Source organism: Simochromis diagramma, unplaced genomic scaffold (assembly GCF_900408965.1).
Source record: "Simochromis diagramma unplaced genomic scaffold, fSimDia1.1 OVJJ01000603.1, whole genome shotgun sequence".
NCBI lineage: Eukaryota > Metazoa > Chordata > Actinopteri > Cichliformes > Cichlidae > Simochromis > Simochromis diagramma.
Window position 1 is genome coordinate 11,411,289 of NW_024387414.1, and position 12,370 is coordinate 11,423,658.

Genomic DNA, 12,370 nt, shown 5'->3' on the forward strand with positions numbered 1-12,370 from the left:
AATACCTGGTTACACCCAAACTCCTGTAAGAGAAATTCAGCTCAGTCTAACCTTCACCCGGCCAAACTGTGTTTCCATGGCACAGGATCGGCCAGGGCAACATCTGCACTCCAGGGCAGATTATTGTTACACTCAACACATCCTCATTTGTCCCCAACTTTTGATCGTGTGCACTAGTTTCCCGTCAGGCATGTCAGGGTTAAACAATGGCTTCCAAATCAGGTGAAATTGGAGTGAGAAGTAGGAGGGGTTCCTTTTGTCACGCTACAACAGCAAAACCCTCCCTCCACTGACAAGAAACAGGTGGACGTCAAAGCCTGTTACTGGATCTGTCTCACAGAAGTTTTATTTTTGAAAGAATATTGATTCGTGTGCTGTTTCCATTATGTCCCAGAAAAATATTGAGAAAAGGAAAAGGAAAGATTTATGTCCCTGAATAACTGTTTTACTTCAAGATATGCATAAATACAAAAGAATTCCTTTTTTTCTTGTTAAGAATTGATCTCATTTTGGCAGAAAATCCACATCACATGCCAGGGTGCACTATCTTTTCCAAACCATGTAAAATATTTCCACTTTTAAATGGTATTTTCCACAGTGAAACCTGCGTTTATACTGTAGAAAGTTCTCTGTTTGGTTCAAAGGAGGGAAAAGGCACAGGTTATAAAATAGAGGGTGATAGAGGTCTCTCAATAGTGTGATGCATACTTGAAATGGAGAACGTTCGCCTTCAGAGTAAAAGTTGTGCCTTACCACTCCAACAAACACACCCCAAAAGGTGAATATTCTTAATTTCTGGTTCTTGTTACAGTTCTCACAGTTTCACCACAACTAAATAAAGTGAACTTTATCTCTGTATTTTTGAATTACTATCATTCATTGTTAAAACGTTAAGAGTAAACGGCTTCTTTTGCTTGTTTTGATCATAATTTTTCCTTCCCTATGTGTCTTAGTGGTTCTTAAACTGTAAGGGACACTATTTTGGTGGGGAATAAACCCACTGTGTGAGAGTGTGCATGCATGCATGCGGTATGGTTTATGATTATTTAGGGAAAATAAAAGCTTGCATGTGTGTTGACCTTAACAATTGTTTTAAAATGTTTTGGGGTGAGGAGGGTTAGCTGTTTTTTGGCTCTAACAAAGGTTATGCCAGAAAATGTTTGAGAGAGTCAGCTGTAGATATTAAGTGAAAGTTAAAAACAAAGAAGATCATTTTGTGGTGGGAACTTTAGACAATGTGTGTAAAAATGGTCCCAGTGGATCATGTATTTAGTGACTTTTATGTTGCTAACTAACAATTGTGTAAATAACGTTCTACAGGAAACAATAATCTTTTACTTAAAGAGATATGTAATAGATTACTTTTTTTGTGTAATGATGGCAAAACTGGTGAAATTCTGAGACAGCATTTTGGGATTTTCATTGTGAACATGCTTGCATGCTAACTTTAGCATTTAGCTCGGATAGTTTTGCTACAGACTGCTGATCTATTTTTGTACAAACATTCATTTGTTGCAGATATTCTGAAGGAACGGAGGATTAACACTGAATACAAAGCAAAGTTTGACCTTGTTTTACTGGCATAAATTCAGTCGTGATCCTAGGTTTCAGTGTTGGAAACCTATGGATACTCACCCCCTTTGTCTCTATACACAACAGAAGAACTATTCAGTTCCAGCTCAAACAGTGTAAATAAGGTTGTCCTCTATTTCAGATCACTGGTGGCTGTCATCAGGATTTGAAACTGTGCGTGGTGTGTCTATGATGACCTGCAATTTCACCACCAAAACCCTAAGCAGTGCAATTTCTCTCTCTCTCTTTGTGTATTGATCCATTCTCTTTGAATCAATTTGAAGGATGGTAGTGGAGGACAAAATGATTTTTTTTAAAAAATAATTCCATTACTTACAAAACCACCAACCCTGCTGGCAACTATCAGCAAATTTTATTAGGAAATTCTTGGAAAAACTTGCAGAAAGTCAGCTTTAGAAAGCTCAGCATTAGACTGATTTTTCTTCTATTTATCTGCCTTTCTCTGTTGGGCTAAGCAACCCCATTTCTACTGCTGCATCTCTAACCTGTGAGGTTCTATAAGGATCAACCCCAGATCCATTATTTTTATTCCTTTGGCTGGCATTATTAAATCTTTTAATGACATTTCTTTTTTTTCTGATGATCAAGCCTTACAGTTTGTGGCAGCAAGGCTATGGAATGGTGTCCAACATCATTTAGCTGGATCTGTTGACTCCTATAAACAGCTATTAAAAACTCATTTAATGTGGCTTCCTAATAATAGTTACTTTTTTAAATTATTTTTTCAAATAATTTCCCCTAGGGATCAATAAAGTATTCTGATTCTGATTTTTTTAAAATTTTCTTTTATTCTTTTTTATTTTTATTTTGTTATAACAGCTATAAACTGTAATTGAATTTTCTACTCCATTTTATTGTAATTTGTCTTATTTTCTATTATTTTGATTGTACAGTGCTTTGTGATTACATGCCTGTGAAAAGTGCTTTATAAATAAACGTTATGTACATACATAGAAAATGTGTTTTTCATAACAGTGAAAGAATACACGTAGAGTACTTTCAGTATAGAGTGTGCAACATAATCTTATAGCCTCCTGTCAAAATTAGCTGCCAACAATCAGGGCATGAGGGACATTAAGGGAATGCAGAAGATGGGATCAGCAAGTCCCATCAATCATCGACGACAGCGGGCAGGACTCTGGCAGCGTGATGGATGACAGCGGTGAAATGAGACAGAGAGGAATGCACCGTACGTCCAGCTTGTCACACTTAGTCTATACTGCCACACATCAGTGATTCCAGCACTTCATGATCAGCGTGAACAGAGATTGGTCCAAACAGTGTAGCCTATATGTATGAGGACAAATTTGGAGGCGGATTCAGTGGAGGCTGTCTTGTCCTCACGTCACATTATACACACTCCGTGATTTCATGAATCATCTGTCACCTGTTGGTCTAAAAAACCCAATCTGTTGTACAACAATTTAATATTGTTTCTTAAAGCTTAAATCCAGGTGCCAGTATTGCTTTTTTGCATCACATAGCCGAATCTGCACAACAATTTGTTATATGCACAGATTAAACTTCTGAATTAAAAGAGATTTCTGCCACAGCACATTTCTATGTAATGACAGGAAAAGGACTCTTACTGCTAATGTTAAATTTTCTGGTTAAATATAGTATGAAATTAATGGAAAACTGGCTTCCCCTCCCCCTATCATCTCCCTTTGATTAAATTGGAGACACGGCGTGAGGAGCACCAGTTTCACAAGGACGGCATTAACAATTAGAGGCTTTGTAAAGCAGAAGCAGTCAACACTGTCAAAATTACCAGGTGGTGATAATTGCACTCGGAGACAAAAATAGTTTGCTTTAAGCTCGATGCTGTCACTGCAAGCAGCTGTGGGGAAAACAAGTCATAGGCAGACATCCTGGGCTGCCCTGCGTCGCCAGAAGCCCAATAAACTGACCACAGTGTTTGACATGCTGTTCTACAGGCTGTTAAAGTCTTCACACTCCAGCACGCAAGTGGCATGATGAAGCCATGGCTGTTTACCCACTAGATCCTCTGCTTGCAGTCGCTAAAAAACTATCTCCTAAAATTGAATCACCTCATCTAGGGCATTTATCAAGTGATATATGAATGATTTTGGTCAAAGATGATTGCATTTCTGGTGCATAAACAAGAAAGTTAAGACAATTCTAACCCCTTCATGAAGGGACTGAAGCCAAACAGCATGATAATGTAAGTACGATTCCAAGAAGAAATAGATGCCTGGTAATGGTCTCTTCACTCTCTTTGAATATGTTAATAAAACTAATTCAAGTATATGAGCATGAACATTCCCAAATATAGGATGTGGATCACACTTATTACTTCAAGGCACATGGGTAGCTTTTGAAATAAAAAACTGAATTTGTCCCCATCACCAGGCTTGGGTGAAAACTGGCTTTTTTAATGGTTCCATTTTTACTTTACCAACTTTAACAACTAAATTTAAATCACAATAAATGGAAGCAACAAGTTATTAAATTTGTGCTAAGAATCAGATGAAGCCTAACAAATCTGCTGCTGGAGAAATGAAGCAGATCAAATGATAAATCTATTCAAGTTCTGTTCTGTTCATGATCTGCAGTGAATGAATCATTATGATTGTGGAAAGAACTAAATAAACTGCAGCATTATTGCCATGTTTGGCCAATACTTGGTTTAAGATCAAATACTTGCACTACAAGTGATGTTCACACCAGCCTCAGCTGTATTTTCTTTAATATCACAGAACATTAACACGTAAAAGGAAATAACTAAAGCTACCAGCATAACATGAAGAAACAACTGTTACTGGTTTGTAACGTGCTGCGCTGAAGAGCTGTAATACCAGTATGGACCACAAGATGAGGCAGTGATTGAAAGTAACTTTTAGCTAGTTAAGTAAATAAGAGTGTGTAACTGAGTCGCTTCAAGAAAACAAACACATGAAAATTTTAAAATCTGCACACACCAGAAAGAAGCTCAGAAATTAACTGTTAGCAAAACTGCAGTAGCTTTCAATGCAAGCATGGTAAACCTCTCTTTTAGCGTTGGGTTGGTCAACATGGCTAAAGTTTCTTTCTTAGAGACAACAAAGTTTTATTACAGCATTTATTCACACTGGGCTTTCTTCTTCAAACTGAAATAACTTTCAGCTATTTGGAAAAAGAAATTACATCCAAAAATGTTTCATTAAAGCAACTACTCCTTAATATGTTTCTTTAAATAGTTTTTTTTTTTTTTATGTAACTCCATCTGAGAATCCTTGTCCTGCCAACACTCAGCTGCTGGCTGACTTTGAGCTTGGAGTTATTTGCCAGGTTAAGCTCAAATAAAATATGCTGCAGCAACAGCCTACAGTAAAAATCAATACAAAAACAAGCATTCTCTTTGCTGCTAAAGGTGCATAAATTGCACTCCAGCCAGTGATGTATGACTACCTGTCACAAGGACATTTCCAAGGGACTGTTCATTATTTTTGTGGTAAACACATAATTTTGACCTGTAGGATTTAATGAGAAAAAAAGGGTATTTGATCACTTAGAGTAAGTTTTTAGCCCGGTGTGAGGAAATAACATGCAGAGAGAGCTGCAGACCAGAACAAACTTACAGAATATAATTACAGTCTAAGAAGACCTTATTCTTCACCCAAATAGACTGTTGGCTAGACAATTGCAGCAGCAGTTTGATAGTTCATTGTATTCAAACAGTAATTATGTCCCTAAAATACAGTATTTGCCTTTGAGAAAGAAACCCAACCCTGTCTTCATTTTCCTCCTCCAACTCATTTCCACCACTATAAACACAATTTGGGATTTCTATTTTTAAAAAATGCACACACACTATATCTGACACTGGACTCGGTTTCAGTGTGTTGTTCAGTTTGTTTCATATTTTTATATCAACATAAAATAAGAAGTAAATATATAAGGGTATTAGGCAATGCAAATTATGTCTTTGTCTATTCATAGCGGTGGTGTCTGTGTACAAGTTTAGCTTTGGGCAGACATGACTCAGTCATTTAGTGTATTTAGCAACCAGACAGCGAGTAAAGTCAGAATATAAACACTGCTAAGAAACATGGTTTTCCACTTAACAAGCCCCCGTTTTGCTATTCGCCTTAACAGAAAAATGTCATATTTTAGATGATTTCAGAGAAGTTACTGTAGCCTTTTGTTTCAAGAGTTTTACCTGATCTTATGATATGTTTTTTATTATAATTTGATTGAAGCATTTTAGATATCGTTAGCTTCATAGCATAAGTGCCTAAGTCATTTTTTTGTGTTTTCGGAAAACAGACGGACAGGATGATGCAGCAGTGGTAGGGGAGTAAAGTTAGGCAAAAATCTCAATTTGACCAAAAAATGACTTAGGCACTTATGCTATGAAGCTAACGATATGGAATAATTAGCTTTGATATTTTTATAGTTTAAATGCGTCGTATAAAGTATGTAAATCTCCGAATGTATTGTTTGTGTGACTTCTTTCCAAATTTACCTTAGTATAGTCTGCCACCTACTGGCATCTTTGCAGTCAGCTTTTTAGGAGTCACTCACCATCTCAGAAAAACCATCTCTCATTCTACTAAATCAATATTTGTAAGCATCCATTGCCAAATTTGGACTGCAACCTGTGATGTTTCATTACACAATACCATTAAGGAGCATCTCACTGGTTTCACATTCAGTGGTTAGGCTCGCATTTTGAAAGGAAAGTTTACAATTTTACTTTGCCAAATTAAAAGAGTCACATAACAGGAAATAAAAGTGAGTACGAGGTAGCAAAATTATTCAACATGCGGTCACTTGGAATCAAATCAAATCTGATGCTAGAGAAATGAACCACAACAAATGTTAAACTTACCTCCTGTGTGTATTAGATGACTTGAAAATTATGAAAATTATGGTGCCAGTCATATTCTTAAAACAAATACTACTGTAGGCAAATCCAGGGTGCAAAGAGTTGAAATGCAAGTTTTATAATATGTCTTCTGCCTCCTGCTGTTGATCAAAAGACCAATTAGGCCAATCAGGAGTCATTAGGAGTCACTAGGATCATCATTTCATTGTGTGAACAGTAAAAATCTATGAAAAATAAACAAAAATATAACAAACATTTATGATCAGCGCTGCTTTATAGTTGGAGATGACTTGTGGCTTTTGTATCCATGATGAAAATATTTGTGTGCCATCATTTACTTTAGTATAGTCTGCCACCTACTGGCTTCTTTGCAGTAAGCTTTTCAAGGAGTCACCAACTGTCTAGGACAGAGGTCAGCATTCAATACTAACAAATGTTTTGGCCAAAAAGAAAAAAAGGAAATCTAGCTAAAGTCACACATGTTTGGACAAAAGCATTCAGCCAAATCTTTCCATCTACCTCTGAATATTGGTGTTTTTGGTCACAGCCATGCAGTCTTCCTTTACAAATATTTGAGAAATTAAAGATGTAAAGTGTATAGAATGACACCATTGCACCAAGTTAGGTCATGAATTTTCAACTCTCTCAGATAATCCACAATCAGCTCTAAGTGATATTACTGTAAAGTGGAAGGGCTGGTTCTAGACCCTTAATCTGGCGGAACGGTCATTCAATATTTGTAAGCACCCTGTGCTAAATCTGGAGTGGTGTGCAAGAATCTTTGTAATGTTTAGGTTTTTATTCATCATGTAATACCATCAGAGCGGCAGCTGACTGACTAAACCATTGATACAAGGCAGACTCATGCTTTCATATTGTTTATGCTAAATTCTGATTACTGTCATCTCTTGGCATCCTGGTAGCTTCTCTACATTTCTCCACCACCTCAAAGCAAACATCACATCTGGAGTTTCATTCCTTCTTGGAATGAAGCCGTACTGCACAGAGATTCTTAAATCTCCTCTTAACTTAGATTTAATAGCTCTTTCCCATAACCTAATGGTTTAACTGATTAACTTTATCCCTCAGTATATGATTATTTTTTTGGCTTGTATACTGAATTTCCTATTTTCCTAGTAAAATATCAACCACTGAGGGGCGTCTCAAGACTTTTGCTGTGCTGTATTTACTGCATATACTTTGTACTGTGCATACTCTTTTAACAGTTTTTCCACCATTTAAATTTTAACACACCGATTTTGCAGTCCTTTGCTGCCTCTTTCCCAACCCTTTTTGGTAGCGTCATATTCACAACGAGCATACATTTGAAAGAAATAAAAAAGCGTCATAATTTGAACATTTTGTATACGGTTCATTGATGGTCTTTGTATTTTTTTTAACACGTGGACTACATGATTTGTAAAGTCCTTGCAAAATGCTAAAAAGTAAAAAAAAAAAAAAATAATAATTTAAAAAAGTCACCCCTTTGCAACTTCACCGTCGTGGCATGTTGACGACCAGACTTGACGCATGCGCAGTCCCGTGTGGTTAAACGGAATGTTCTGGTTCTCTTGCGGAAGTCTCGCGCATATTTGGCTCGCGACCAAACTGAAAAACAGCAACGGGAGCGTCGAGAAGGGAGTCAGCGGCCCTTTGGCTGAGCTCGTCTGGATTTTTGGGGAAGAAGACTCGATCACTAAAATGACTAGTGAGTACCGACATTTATTACGCTCTGAGGGATTCATGTATTTGGTCGGATGCTTGTTTTCCGTGTTTGTTATTTTTCACCGATGGTTGTCGTTGATCGACTTGGGTTCCGTCTATTTCATGTAACATACATTATCCTATTTGATAGATTCTATAGAGGATTGTCGTTTTGGGCAATAACTTAAGGACGCAATTAATTTGGCTGTTTCATTTGGTTTAATGAAGGGCATAGACTTTTGCTAACATGTGTTACATAACGTCCCGTTGTACGTGTGTTGGCTTTGGGTCGCTTGTTGTCCGGGCGTTACTCTGAGCCCTGACCTGTATGTGTGGACGCAATACAGAAACAAAATATGGGTGTTCTGGTCTAAACGCAGCTTCCGTGTTTTTACTAGTAATATTTTTTTTCAATCCTGCACATGAACTTGGAAAAAAACCATGATAGCAGCGAATTCTTTTGATGCCCTCTGTGTTGTTGCTCTGGTTAAGAAAATGCTCCGGAGCGCCTCTCTGCCACGTCGGCTGCTTTTGGGCGATGCACCATGTTCATATTTCATCGTTCAGATCATAGCATACTGTTTTTCTTTTAACTATTCGACTTGTAGACACACAGATTTCCTTTTTTTTTTTTTTTTTTTTTTTAAATTCAGCTTGTGTTTTACTTCTTTTTTGCTGGAAGCAACTTAAGTCAAGTGTCTCATTACAAGGCGCAGCTTTTCCATCTGATTTGTTGTTGTTGTTGTTTTTACCCTTTTTATTGACATGACAGGAGGAAACCAGCGTGAGCTTGCACGCCAGAAAAATGCAAAAAAGCATACTGAACAGACTAAAGGCAAGAGAAATGAGGATGGGCTATCTGCAGCTGCCCGGAAACAGAGGTAAGCCTGCACTCTGCAAGAGGTTAAAGAAGTGTAGGATGCACACAAACGAAACAAACCAAAGCATAGTTTTCTAAACAGCACAAGGTGACGGAAATGGTGCGCATGTTAAAGGTAAAATGTACTAACAATTAGGAGAATTCATTAGTTTGTTTTTTAATTATTTTATTTTATAGTTGTATTATAATTGTCTAATTAAAATGCATACATTATTATATATTTACGAAAATACAAAAATTATAAATGTATATATTACATATTTTATACATCATTATAATATATATATTCAAAGGTTTATTAATTCCATACCTAATTATTAAGTTTTTAAATAATTCTTAATTTTAAAAAAAAAAGTGAAGGGGAAAAAAAAACCCTGTACACCATATTCAGGGGTGTCTGGCTTTTTCACTGGAACTTCTGTATGTGTAAGCACTGGTTCTTGTATAGTAAAGGCAATGAATCAGTGTTGTCTTACCTAACAGAAGTTATTTATCCTATATTTCTGAACCTTTATTAACAATAATAAAATACAATAATAATAATAATAATAAACAAACACACAAAAACCATCTTATGCTTGAGTAAATTAAACCCCACCAAAAATCCCTAAAACAAACAAGCAAACAACAACAAAAATGTGTGTTGCAGTACTTTAGGCAAGGAATTTGTCTTTCAAACAGTTAGACATATATTACACATAATGTGATTGGTTTTGTGTGTGTGTGGGCGCGTGCGTGTGTGTGTTTGCACGCACATTTCAGTCTCCTAATAAAGCTTGTCCTCGCTTGAAATGTCTCCCTTTTCTCCTCCAGGGATGCAGAGATAATGCAACAGAAGCAAAAAAAGGCAAATGAAGCAGGGAAAGGAAAGACCAAGTGAAGAATGAAGTCTTGAGACAAATTCAGCTCGGTGTCTCAAGAACCTGTTCAGCATTCTACCTGATATTTATAAGAAAGGATCTTTTAATTTTTGTCTAAACTCAAGAATCCAGGATCTGACTTTCCTCTCTATGGCAAATGACATTGCTTGTTGGATTTGTTGCTTTACACGATGAAATTATGTCTGAGCAAGTTAGCGGTTGTGTCACTTTGGTGCTGCATGCAGGGGCGCATCAGTGGTGTAAGGAGCAGAATAATGATGAACAATTCTCAACACAAAGCATCTGTGTAACAGTTGTGTATTTTTGTACAAAGATGTCCCCTGCTGGTTTCAAATAAAGTGTATCTTTTTTTTTTTTTTGTTTCATACTTGTTTGACTTATTATCAGTATGTCAACATTAACAGTGAGTCTTTTACCAAAGGACCTTTGTAATGGTGCCACATGTAGGTATAGACTGAGGGACAATGTGGGGTCATAAATACAGCTACAAAAGGCCTCGCTCCAGATGTGTTTATAGCTGTTTACTTATATACTAGAAGGGAGAAAACAGGTCTTGTAAGACATTGTCTACAAGGCTTAAAATTAGGTTAAACCTGGATTGAGCAACAAGAGCAAAAGATTAAAGATATCTGAAAACAGTCCACTATGTGTGGTCATTTATGACCATAGCAACCGTATTTACTTGAATTGTGATATTTCTAAAGTGTATCCTGCCATTAGTTATTCAGTCTACTAATACAGCTTTTCATAGTTGGGGTAGGGTGCTGGAGAGCTGTGTGGGGTCATTTGTGACCTTGGAAATATTTGGTTTTTAACATAAACCAGTTCTGAGCACCAAAACGGTGCTCAGAACTGCACTACTGAGTGTTCAATATGCATTTGTTCAAATAATAAACATATACATAAATAAATAAAAGAAAAATTGAGCTCCAGAAAGAAATAGCTAACTTTCTGAGGCCATCATCAGTTCCAGTGTGCAGTAAATAAAGACAATAAATGTAGTGAGATTAGGTGAAGGTGTGTCCCCCTCGATTACATTGAAGATCCGCATAACGAATTTTTATGTTCTATATTGTGCTTGCAGTGGACAGGGGAGCCCTCTATGGACCTAAACAGGATAACCAAGGTCACTGAAGTTTTGTGTCCACAGTATGGAGCTTTTCTAGAGTTGGTCTTGCTGATGATCAGTTCATCAAATGCATCTGAATAGCAGCACCTGGCTATAGTTGCCCTGTGTGTGTATATACATATATATATATATATATATATATATATATATACACACTCCTCCCCCACCCTCATTCAGATCTGGCGTTTGGAATTATTTTGGTCATGGACTAAAGTAAAACAGTATGTTGGATGTGCCACGCAATGCTCAATTACATGGGTGGGAACTAGTGTGTTAGCACACAGTTAGCTCGTTAACGTGTTAGCTGTCTAGCCCCACGCAGGGGTAGCTCCTTAACGGAGATTTGCCGTGTTGTGGCGTTAACGTCATTTCAACGAGATTAACGCTGACAGCACTAGTGGGAACACAACGAATATGACTGCACATTTACGCCGACATCATCCTAGTGCAAAGACAAGTGGAAGCAGACAAAAACAACAAGCATGCATGCTACAAACTTTACCCGGGTCATTTAGACAGCCGTTAGCACATGATTCTCCTTATGGGGACCTGATATGTTTAATATTGTGGCGAGCTCAGACAAGGAGGAGACGTATCGTTTGGTCTTGCTTCCCTAGCCAGGGAGCACAGCCGTTTATTGACATCTGCAGAAGAACACTGCCGCTAGCTAACTGCTCAGCGCGGCAACAGCAACAACAACACCACACAGAGCGCCCTCTGACCTCGGAAGGACACACCGTCGCAGCGAGAAGGCGTCACCCGTCACTATGGCAACATAAGCAAAACATAACTGTACAAACAGAACCCCGAACAGCCCTGACCCGCTACATAGCCCCCACCTAAGGGGTCAGTCGTCCCCGACGACCCCATTGCCCCACACAAAGTCCTGCAAATGTCCAGGTGCCTTCTTTTGGCGCACCGGCCGGTCACGACCGGCGGGGGAAAAGTCACTCGGGTCAGAACATGGGCTGCCACCATCATCCCACTTCTGACACCAATGTGGCGAGCTCAGACAACGAGGAGACGGAGATGTCGTTTGGTCTTGCTTCCGTGAGCTAGCCAGGGAGCACAGCCGTTTATTGACATCTGCAGAAGAACACTGCCGCTAGCTAACTGCTCAGCGCGGCAACCGCACAGCAACAACAACAACAACACACAGGGCGCCCTCTGACCCCGGAAGGACACACCGTCGCAGCGAGAGGGCGTCACCCGTCACTATGGCAACATAAACAAAACATAGCTGTACAAACAGAACCCCGAACAGCCCTGTCCCGCTACAATATGCTGCTGAGAATATAGCCCAGAAGAAGCGTATAGTATAGCTTTTATTTTGGAAAGAGCCATTTCTCTGT

The 12,370-nt window shown here is 38.2% G+C and overlaps 1 protein-coding gene across 2 annotated transcripts; it reads left to right on the forward strand.

Annotated features, from left to right (window-relative positions):
* The first annotated feature begins 7,937 nt into the window (after nt 1-7,937).
* On the forward strand, nt 7,938-10,246 carry serf2 (small EDRK-rich factor 2). Of its 2 annotated transcripts, XM_040011859.1 has the most exons (3): nt 7,938-8,132; nt 8,901-9,009; nt 9,822-10,246. In XM_040011859.1, exons 1-3 carry the CDS (start codon nt 7,955-7,957, stop codon nt 9,886-9,888), a joined length of 354 nt encoding a protein of 117 aa, XP_039867793.1. In that variant the 5' UTR covers nt 7,938-7,954; the 3' UTR covers nt 9,889-10,246. The 2 variants fall into 2 exon arrangements, with proteins under 2 accessions (XP_039867793.1, XP_039867794.1); XM_040011860.1 differs by lacking the exon at nt 7,938-8,132 and having other exon boundaries at nt 8,894-9,009.
* The last annotated feature ends 2,124 nt before the right edge of the window (nt 10,247-12,370 follow it).

Excerpts from the sequence above, each read along its gene's own strand:
- serf2 (XM_040011859.1), top strand. The coding sequence starts at position 7,955 with ATGCGCAGTCCCGTGTGGTTAAACGGAATGTTCTGGTTCTCTTGCGGA. Across the intron at positions 8,133-8,900 it reads CTCGATCACTAAAATGACTA|GAGGAAACCAGCGTGAGCTT; the intron begins GTGAGTACCGAC and ends TTGACATGACAG. Across the intron at positions 9,010-9,821 it reads GCAGCTGCCCGGAAACAGAG|GGATGCAGAGATAATGCAAC; the intron begins GTAAGCCTGCAC and ends TTTCTCCTCCAG.